The 10,173-nt window shown below is 44.6% G+C and overlaps 1 protein-coding gene across 1 annotated transcript; it reads left to right on the top strand.

Moving 5' to 3' along the window:
• Positions 1 to 7,731: 7,731 nt before the first annotated feature.
• LOC101419817 (olfactory receptor 13G1-like) lies at positions 7,732 to 8,637 on the top strand. The gene has a single exon (XM_012525870.1). The coding sequence runs from the start codon at positions 7,732 to 7,734 to the stop codon at positions 8,635 to 8,637; it is 906 nt and encodes a 301-aa protein (XP_012381324.1).
• Positions 8,638 to 10,173: the final 1,536 nt, after the last annotated feature.

Below are 10,173 nucleotides of genomic sequence, written 5' to 3' on the forward strand. Positions count from 1 at the left end.
CTTTAGTGTTTCCTGTAGGGCCAGATTGTTTATGAACTCTCTTACTTTCTGTTTATCTGTAAATTTTTTAAGCTCATTATTGTATTAGGATAGTTTGGCCAGATAAAGAATTTTTGGCTGGCAGTTTTTGTCTTTCAGTATCTTAACTATATCTTTTTTCTTTCCCTCCCCCTTCCCCTGCCCTGCTGTTTTTGCTGCTGTGTCCACTTGCTATGTGATCTTCTTCTGTATCTATTTCTCTTTTCTATCTTCTCTTCTCATCTTTCTCGTCTAGGATTCACTGGGATTCAATCCTGGGGACCTCTGCTGTGAAGAGAGGTTCCCTGTCAATCGCACCACCTCAGTTCCTGGTCTCTGCTGCCCTTCACCTTGGTTCTCCCCTTCTTCTTTCTTTTGTTGTGCCATCTTCTTGCTGCATGATTCACTTGCATGGGCACTGGCTCACCACATGGGTACTCATGTGGGCTCTTGGCTCACCATGCAGGCACTCAGCTCACCATGTGGGCACTTGTGTGGGCACTTGGCTCATCACATGGGCACTCAACTCACCACATGGACACTCACATGGGCACTAGGTTCACTGCATGAGCACACTCAGCTTGTCACATGGGCACCCACATGGGCATTTGGCTTGCCATGTAGGCACTCATGTGGGCAGTTAGCTCGCCACATGGGCACTCATGTGAGCACTCGGCTCACTGCATGGGCACTTGGTTCACTGCACAGACTCTCAGCTTGCCACGTGGGTACTGGCTTGCCATGTAGGCACACATTCTCTCTCTTTTTTTTACCAGGAGGCCCTAAGGATTGAACCCAGGTCCTCCCATATGGTAGATGGAGGCCCTATCACCTGAACCACATCTGTCTCCCTTAATTATATCTTACCCATACCTTCTCACCTCTATGGTTTCTGGTAAGAAATCCATACTAAGTCTTTCTGGGCATCCCTTTTATGTGATGTTTTGCTACACCCTTGCTGCTTTCAGAATTTTCTCTTTATCTTTGATATTTAACATTCTTTATAGTATGTGTCTTGGAGTAGGTGTATTTGGATTTATTCTGATTGGAGTACTCTGTGCTTCTTGGACATGTATATCTATATCTTTTATGAGAGTTGGGGAATTTTCAGTCATTATTTCCTGAAATATTTTTTCTGCTACCTTTCCTTTCTCCTCTCCTTCTGGAACTTCCATGACACATATGCTGGTGAATTTCATACTGTCACTCAACTCCCTGAACCCTTGCTCAATATTTTTTCATTCTTTTACCAATTTAAGCAGTTCTGTCCTGTACATAGCTGATTCTTTCTTCTGTGATTTTAAATCTGGTGTTGTGGGTGCCTCTATTGTATTTTTTTAAAAGGTTTCTTTATTTTTTATTTATTTCTCTCCCCTTCCCCTCCCCCCAGGTGTTTGATTTCTGTGTCTATTTGCTGTGTATTCTTCTGTATCTGCTTGTACAAAAGAATCTGTGTCTCTTTTTGTTGCATCATCTTGCTGTGTCAGCTCTCTGTGTGTGTGGCACCAGTCCTGGGCAGGCTACACTTTTTTTGTGCAGGGCAGCTCTCCTTATGGGGCGCACTTCTTGTACATGGGGCTTCTCTACATGGGGGACACCCCTGCATGGCACAGCACTCCTTGTGTGCATCAGCAGTGTGCATGGGCCAGCTCACCACATTGGTCATCTGATTATTCTTATATTTTGGGGCTCTGTCGTATATATAATTGTTAAATCTTCCGGTTGAATTGTCTCTTTCATCAGCATATAATGACTATCTTTGTTCTTCATAACAGTTTTTACTTAGTCTATTCTATCTGATATTAGAATTGCCACCATAGTTCTCTTTTGGTTACTATTTGCATGGTATATTTTTTCCCATCCTTTCACCATCAATCTACTCATATCTTTGAATTTGAGGTGAGTCTCTTGCAGACAGCATCTAATTGGGTCAAGCATCTTTATCTTTTTTTGCCAATCTCTGCCTTTTGACTAGAGATTTTTAAATCAATTTACATTTAAAGCCACCACTGATAATACAGGTTTTTCTTCTGCCATGTTGCTATTTATCCTTTGTAAGTCTTTTACTTTTTTGTTTCTCATTTCTGTTAAGGTTGTCTTTTATATTTGCATATGTTGTATCATGAGTGACTTCTCATTTCTTATTGAATGTATATTCAGCTATTTTCCTTGTGATTAACATTGGGTTAAAATTTAACATCTGAAGTATATAACCATAATGTTGTGTTTTTATCCACTTAACTTCAATAACATGTATTTTATATTTCTCCTATACCCCTCCATCTCCCAACCATTTATTTTTGTATTTGTTATCACTTATATCTTTGTATGTCCAAGACATAGGTTTATCATTATTTTTTATGCATTTACATTTTAGCACCTTTAGGAAGCAAGAAGTGGAGTTACATATCAAACAATACAATTCAATAATAGTGGAATTTATAATTTTTCAAATTGTTACCTTTATCACAGGTCTTTATTTCTTTATTGTTCTTTGAACCACTGTCTAGTGTCCTTTCTGATCAGTCTGAATAGCTCCCTTTATCATTGTTTTTAGGGCAGGTCTAGCGGTAATGAAATCTCTCAGCCTCTGTTTATCTGAGAATGTCTTAATCTTGCCCTCATTTTTGAAAGAGAGTCTTGACAGATTTAAAATTCTTGACTGGAAGTTTTTTTCAACACCTTAAGGATTTCAAACCAGTTCCTTATAGCCTTTCTGATGAGAAATTAGTAGTCAATCTAATTGGAGTTCCCTTGTACAAACACATTGTTTTTCTCTTGCAGTGTTCATTTTTTTCTCCTTGCCCTTTGCATTGGATAGCATAATTGATAAATATTGGGGTGTATTTTTCTTCATGTTTATCCTCTTTGGTGTTCTCTTACTTCTTGGATGTGTATTTTCACATCTTTTGTTAAGTTTGGGAAGTTCTCTGTCATTATTCTTTTGCATATTCTTTCTGCCCCATTCTCTTTCTTCTACTTGTGAAACTCCCATAATGCCTATGTTGGTGTGCTTGATGGTGTCCCATATCTGTCTTGTGCTATTTTCACTTTTACTAGTTCTTTTTCCTTTCTGCTCCTCAGCCTGATTCATTTCAAGTGTTTCATCTTCAAGTTCACTGATTCTTCCTTCTGCCAGATCCAATCTGCTATTGAAACCCTCTTGGGCATTTTTCACTTCAGTTATTGTGGTCTTCAATTCCAGTAGTTCTGTTTTAAAATTTCTATCTCTTTACTTAGACTCTCATATTTCTCCTTCTTTGTTTTCCTGATATCCTTTAGTTCTTTTTCTATACGTTCTTTCATCTCCCATAGCATTTTAAAGACCACAGTGAACTTTAAAGACATCAGTGAACTTGAAGATGAAACACTTGAAATGAATCAGGCTGAGGAGCAGAAAGGTACTGGTATTCTATCCATGAACTATTGTGATTAGTAATCGAAGAAAATGTGGCATTGGTGTGGAGAAAGTGGCCATGGTGGCTGCTGGGGGTAGGGAGTGGGAGGAAGAGATGTGATGTGGTGGCATTTTTGGGGGTTGGAGTTGTCTTGGGTGGTGCTGCAGGGCCAGTTACTGGACATTGTATGTCCTCCCATGGCCCACTGGGTGGACTGTGGGAGAGTGTGGGCTATGGTGTGGACCACTGACCATGAGTTGCAGTGGTGCTCAGAGATGTATTCACCAAGTGCAATGAATGTCTCATGATGATGGAGGAGGTTGTTTTTATGGGGGGAGGAGTGGGGTAAGGGGGGTGGGGGTATATGGGAACCTCGTATTTTTTGAATGTAACATTAAAAAAATAAAGACAAAAAAAGATAATTTTTAAAAGGCTTTGTTCAGTATGTCTGCATTCTCACCTCCTTTGTAGGTATTTTCTGTATTTCTTACTTTGAATGGACCATCGTTTCTTTTTCTTTGTTTGTCTTGAACTCTTGTTGCACACTGTCCATTTTAATATTTTAAAATATTTTCCCCTGAGATGACTGTTTCTTGATTTTGCAACCAGCTGGTGATAATACCCAGATTTTCTTGAGCTTCAGCACGCCTATTAGGAAAGTCTCCCCCAGGCACATGCAGTGTGCAGGACTTTCCCTCTCTTTTTGGGTCTGTCTTACCATGGGCTTTTGCTAATCAGTTGCTTTGGAGTTCCTCTGATTTCAGTAACTTGGCTGTCCTTTAGGTTTTCCAAAGAGATAGCCCTCCTTTACCTGGATATTTGAAGCCAGCAGACCTTGGTCTTACTCTTTCCACTGCTATAGATTTTTACACTCCTTTCATTGTTTCAAGCTGATTTTGCCTACAGGAAAAATTCTGGGATTAGAGTCACCCCAGAGTGCATGGCCCAATTCAGGCTTTCCTAGTCAAAACAGAGCTAGAGACCCACAAAGTGGACACAATCTTTCTCCAACGTGTCCTGGGGATGCAATCTGGAAGAGCACCAAGAGCTTTTCCTGTGCCTCCCCAAAGCTGAGCTTTCCTGGCCTGCCCAGCAACTGTATCTCTTCAGCTAATTTCCACCCCACAGCCCTGAGGAAGTCCTGCATCTTTAAATCTCCACTGCCTCTGATCCTGTGCAGGGAGAGTTGAAAGAATGGCTGTCACACCTTTGTCCAGGGCAATGTTGAAACATAACTGCTGCTGCTTTTCTCTAGGGCAGGTTGATACAATAACTCCTTCAAAGCTGGGCTTCTAATGATCCTAATGAAAGGCCATGATTACTGATCAGTCATGCCCATCTTTGTTCTTGGGGAAGAGGATTTTTATGTTCCTTTCTGTGTCCAGCATGTTAGCCAGGGAATGGCTTCCATCATGGCCTGCCACAAGAGTGTGGAATGGACACCAGTAGCTGCTGTGTGGAGAGAGCAATTTACTGTTCTTTATTATAGTTATCAGCTTCTTACATAGGGATATGAGGAACAAAGGGTTTCTACTGAAAGGAAGGGGATGAACCAACCAACTTGGTTTGTCCCCCATCTCTGCAAGCTCAGACAAAAAGCTGACACTGTCCTGAAATCAAGAAGCAGAGGATAAAGGCATGAAACCCGTTTGCCAAGTTGGGGTGTGGGGATATCAAGATCAGACCCAACCTGGCAGTGACCAGGAGTTGAGGTTGTCCAGCAGAGGTCAGCAGTTTGGTGGGTCTGAGAAGAGCTCATGCCCCACCAGTCACTGTTTCCTGCACCAGGTGGTCTGGAATCCTGACAAGTCAACAGGTATGTGATAAACCCTTTCTATTCAATAGGGCAGCTCAGAAGGGTCTCATACAATCATAGACCCTGCAAGTGGGAGTCTCCACCTTCCTAGAGGTCAGGCAGAAAATGACATTCCTGCAGCCAAATGGAGAGTCCTCAGCATCTCCTTTTGGCAGTGGGACAGAGTGGAGTCTGGTATGCATTTTTCATTTGGATCCATAGGGTGAATATTTTTGGCATTGTTGAACATGTGGTCTCTGTTTGAACTACTCAACTCTGATGCTACAGTGATGAACAGGCAAAGACAACCTGAAAAGTAAGGAGCAAAGTTGTGCTCCAATAACTATTTATTTATGGACATGGAAAGGTGAATTTCATATAATTTTCATATAATCTTAAATATCAGTCCTTTTATTTTTCCAACTATTTTAAAACATAAACTTTTTTTCATTTGTGACCCTTACAAAAACAGGCACAGGACAGATCTGGTCATGGGCTGCAGTTTTCCTAAAATTGGCTAAGCAAAGGTGCATTGTTGTCCTGATTCAAGAAGCCTGGACCAGCTTGTTGTGTGAAGAAAACAGTTTATGAAAGCAAAATGCTGCAGTGATACTGACAAGGGACCATGAACACGTGGCCCTCAAACCCTCTGGGAAGCTGGAACCTGGTGCAGTCTAATGACCAGCAGGGAGGGTTGCCCCTTGTGGGCCTCCATCTGGGGAGAGCAAAGGGCCATTCCTTACTGGTGATTAGGTGTATTCCTGAAACCTGGTCCGCTTCCTACAGTTCTGCCTAATTAGAGGGCACAGGTTCTGTGCTAATTGGTCCCTCAGGTCCACAACAAGCTAACTGTGAGGTCACATCTCTGAGGCTATTTCAGGTGATATAGGGACTCTCTAGCCCTGATCACAAATCCCACCCAGTCCCTACACATACCTTCAGCCATCACCCACTTTACTTTTTTACCAATGCTGTTTTCTCTTTTAAGCTAAAAACTGATTTTTTTCCTAGGGAGGAAGAAGGAAGTTTCTGGAGAGGACAGAAGGATTTCCAGGAAAATTTTCTTTGCTCATTTGTAAGCCCTTGTTATAATTGAATGTTGATTCTATGCATTGCGTATATTTTGAATATGAATAACAATGTTTTACTCATGTGGATAATTGCATTTTACTTTGTGATTAAGCTTCCATTTTAAAAAATTGGGTTATAAACTTTGAGGATGAAAGTTCTCTAACCAGTGAAGAAAGGAAAATAAGTAACTTGGACACAATATAGTGAAAAGTCAGTCTGTATTTCTGTATCTCTCTTTTCATATAGCAGATTCTTGTTGAAATGTCTCAGCACATTCCATGCAGTGAGCACATTCCTATGGGTGACATGGCCTGTCACTCTCAGCACCTCTTCCCAGGGACGTGACCTTGTTATATTCAGTGAAGGTCATTCACCACCCAGACTTTGTCCCGAAGCAAATGGGCACACAGACACAGGACCTAAGATATGACAGCCCCAGCTGTGGTGAAGACCATAATCTAACCTAGTGAGGTATTTTCAAGATGGATAATTTATAATAAGTGCAGAACCCCCAAGTAAAACAATAACTGACATAGAAAACCAAGAAAGCTGCTCCTAGTAGACGTTAGCCTGATATTACCCCACTTACTTTTGCTCTGTGGGTATTTCTGATTCCATTGAAGGGTCATGCCTGTGAAAACCCTGTGTTCCTAATTTCATGAGAACCACTGTTGGAGGTGGAGGGCATGCCAGGCAATGGCTGGAGCAATCTGTGGAGGCAGATGAAATCTTGGGCCTAGCACTGGCCCCACAGCCTGGCTTGCAGTGGCCTTCCTGCTCATGTAGGGCACTGACACCTGATGGATGGTCCTGAGGTCACGTGAGCAGGGGCTTCTCAGACTCTCTGTGGGTGCTGGGTTGTAGGTTATTTGTCCTGGCAGGATAAAATGGAATTTTGGAGAAAGACTGTCTAATTTTGTCAGTTTCCGCTCTTCCCTCTTTTTGTTCCTGGTCACTGTCTGAGAGTGTGAGATAGAAGGAAACAGAACTTCCTCAATTTTCAAAGAGGAGACAGTTCAGTGCCCCTAAGATTTCCCTGTGAGTCCCCCTCATGACTCACATGAGTCACTCTGCAAGACTGAGTGACTCTGCAAGACTGAGTCAAACTGGCCAGGATCCAAGTCCTTATCCCCTATGGCCACGATTTTGTGAATGGCCATCTCAGTCAGCTGGGGAGCCAGGAGGGGGTGGTGAAGCTTCTCTACTCACAGGAAAGTGTAGAGCTCCAGCCACAGCACAGTGAGTCTTAAAGGTATTAATGGCACAAAGCTCAATTTTTGTTGAAATTCTTTTTCTAAATGCTTTACACATATATTTGAAAGAAGGATCACTCAGAACAATTTAAAAAGTGGGCATGTCTTTCCTGCACAGGTGGTGTCAGAAGCACTGAAGGCAGAGCAGCTGCTGGTGTCCTGGCAGAGTCAGAGCCCTCCCTGCCCCTCAGCTGTGATGAACCAGACCCTAGTCATGGAGTTCCTCATCCAGGGGTTCTCAGAAGCGCCCCAACTGCTCTTCACCATCTTCCTTCTCCTCTACATGGTGGCCCTCTCAGGAAACTTGCTCATTGTGGCTGCCGCCAGCTCTAGCCCCACCCTGCACAGGCCCATGTATTTCTTTCTGGCCAACCTGGCCATGGTTGACATTCTCTGCACCTCCACAATCTTGCCCAAGCTCTTGGGCAACATGGTGGCCAGGAAATCCATCTCCTATGGGGGGTGCATGGCTCAGCTCTTCTTCTTCACCTGGTCGATGGGGGCCGAGCTGCTGCTTTTCTCTGCTATGGCCTATGACCGCTATGTGGCCATCTGCCGACCACTGCACTATGGCACCCTGATGGCGCCCCAGGTGTGCGCCCTGCTGGCCATGGCTGTGTGGGCCACCAGCCTGGCCAACACCTCTGTGAACACTGGCCTCATGCTGCGCCTGCCCTTGTGCCGCTCCAACCGGGTTGACCACTTCTTCTGTGAGATCCCCCCTCTGCTGAAACTCTCCTGTGCCCCCACACACCTGAACGAGGCCATGGCCTTCACGGCAGACTTGTTCCTGGCTGTGGGGAATTTCTGCATGATCATGGTGTCCTATGGCTGCATCATCACCAGCATCCTGCACATCCGCTCAGCTGCGGGCAAGCGCCGGGCCTTCTCCACCTGCTCGTCCCACCTCCTGGTGGTCTCCATGTACTACTCCACCATCATCTACACCTATATCCGCCCTGCATCCAGCTACTCGCTGGACAAGGACAAGGTGGTGTCAGTCATCTACACCTCAGTGGCCCCCGCAGTGAACCCCCTCATCTACACGCTCAGAAACACAGAGGTCAAAGTGGCCCTCCGGAGACTGTTCTCCCGTGGCTGACGCCTCCAGCCGGCAGAGCTTCCACCTGCCTGCGTGGGTGTGGCCACTGTTGCTGAGCTTTTCCTCATGGGGGCACGTTCCGTTCCTGCACTTGGGAGATGGGGTCCTGCCTCCCGAAGCACCCCCCCCCCACCATAAGGGCACTCGCACCTTCCCCTCTCAGGTCCTCACTTTCCTGCCTTGGAAGGATCCTGGGCGATGCAGTGTCTGCTTTGTGACAGTAAATGGTGTTAGGAGTCATCACCGGCCTCCCCTCTGCCCCAAACTCTCCAGCCTCCCAGTTCTTCCTGCTCCAAGTGAGCCAGGGGATTCTGGTCTGGGTGGAGCCCTCCTGCCTTCATTCTTCCCACTTTGCTGACCTGTGCCTTTCTCATGCTGGATTCTGGGCAGTCTGTGTCCCTGGACCTCACTTGACTGGGTCCTGCCCTGGAGTGTGGGTAGGTGAGTGTGAGAAGCTTAAGGAAGGTAGGAGTTGTAGGAGGATAGACTCTTCCCCTAAGAAAGTTCAGAGACTGGTCTTACTCTTTTTGGCACTTTTTAAGGTAATATTTTGACAAGGCTGTTATGAAGTAAAGATATTTTAAGAGCTGTGGAAAGTGGTCAAGGGCTGCTTCTTTCCTTTCCTTCTGCACCCAGCACACACACAGGTGAACTCTCCCTGACAGCCCCTGTTTGTCAGGGAAAATGTGAGCATATGGGGAAGTCCTTGTGGTTGCAACTCATTGTCCAGTCTCTTCCAGGTCTCCCTAAGAGTCAACTGTGCAAGGCAGGGCCCTGGGTGCAGTGAGTGGCTGGTTTGTGAGGGGCATCTTGTGAAGGCCAAGAGCCCAGGCTCCAGAGGCAGCCATTCTCCCAGTGAGGCTCCACATGACCCAGGGACACCCTCTACCCCAGGCAAGACCCTCCCTCACCCCTGGCCTTGCAGCAGTGCCTCCTCCAGTTCCACTCAGCATCCTGGGGTTTGCCCAAACTGTTTGGAGACTTATGAAACCACAGCCTCCCTTTCAGACCATAAGCTCTTTAAGGGCAAGAACGATGCCCTGCCCAGACCTGTGCCAGGCACTCAAGGAGCATCAGAAAGAAGTGTATGGAAATAATCTCCGTCAATTAGATCTTTAATTTTTTTTTGAATTTCAAGTACAAAGTTTTATTTGCAATGAAATAATGAGGAAATGAATAACAAAAAAGTGATCACACACTTGTAAGTGACTTAAAACATATTTGTTTTTTAACACAAGGATTGTTTATTTTTGAACATTAAGACAATATATTCATAGACTTCATTTCTGCTACCATTCTGTTTAAAACTGAATCGATTAGATTTTTACACCTAGTTTTGGAATGCCAACAGGACCATGTTTGTGACATGGTAAGTTGGAAAATAATGATAATTTTCTTTATCTTTCACTAATCAGAAACAAACCTCATGTCCCTGAAGAAAGGGGGGAGAAGAGGGGGAACTTGAATGGTGGCCAGTGGCAGACTTGAAATATCTCTGGCTTTTTGCACAGGAGGACACAGGGTGTTGACTGGTCA

Source organism: Dasypus novemcinctus, chromosome 18 (assembly GCF_030445035.2).
Source record: "Dasypus novemcinctus isolate mDasNov1 chromosome 18, mDasNov1.1.hap2, whole genome shotgun sequence".
Lineage (NCBI taxonomy): Eukaryota > Metazoa > Chordata > Mammalia > Cingulata > Dasypodidae > Dasypus > Dasypus novemcinctus.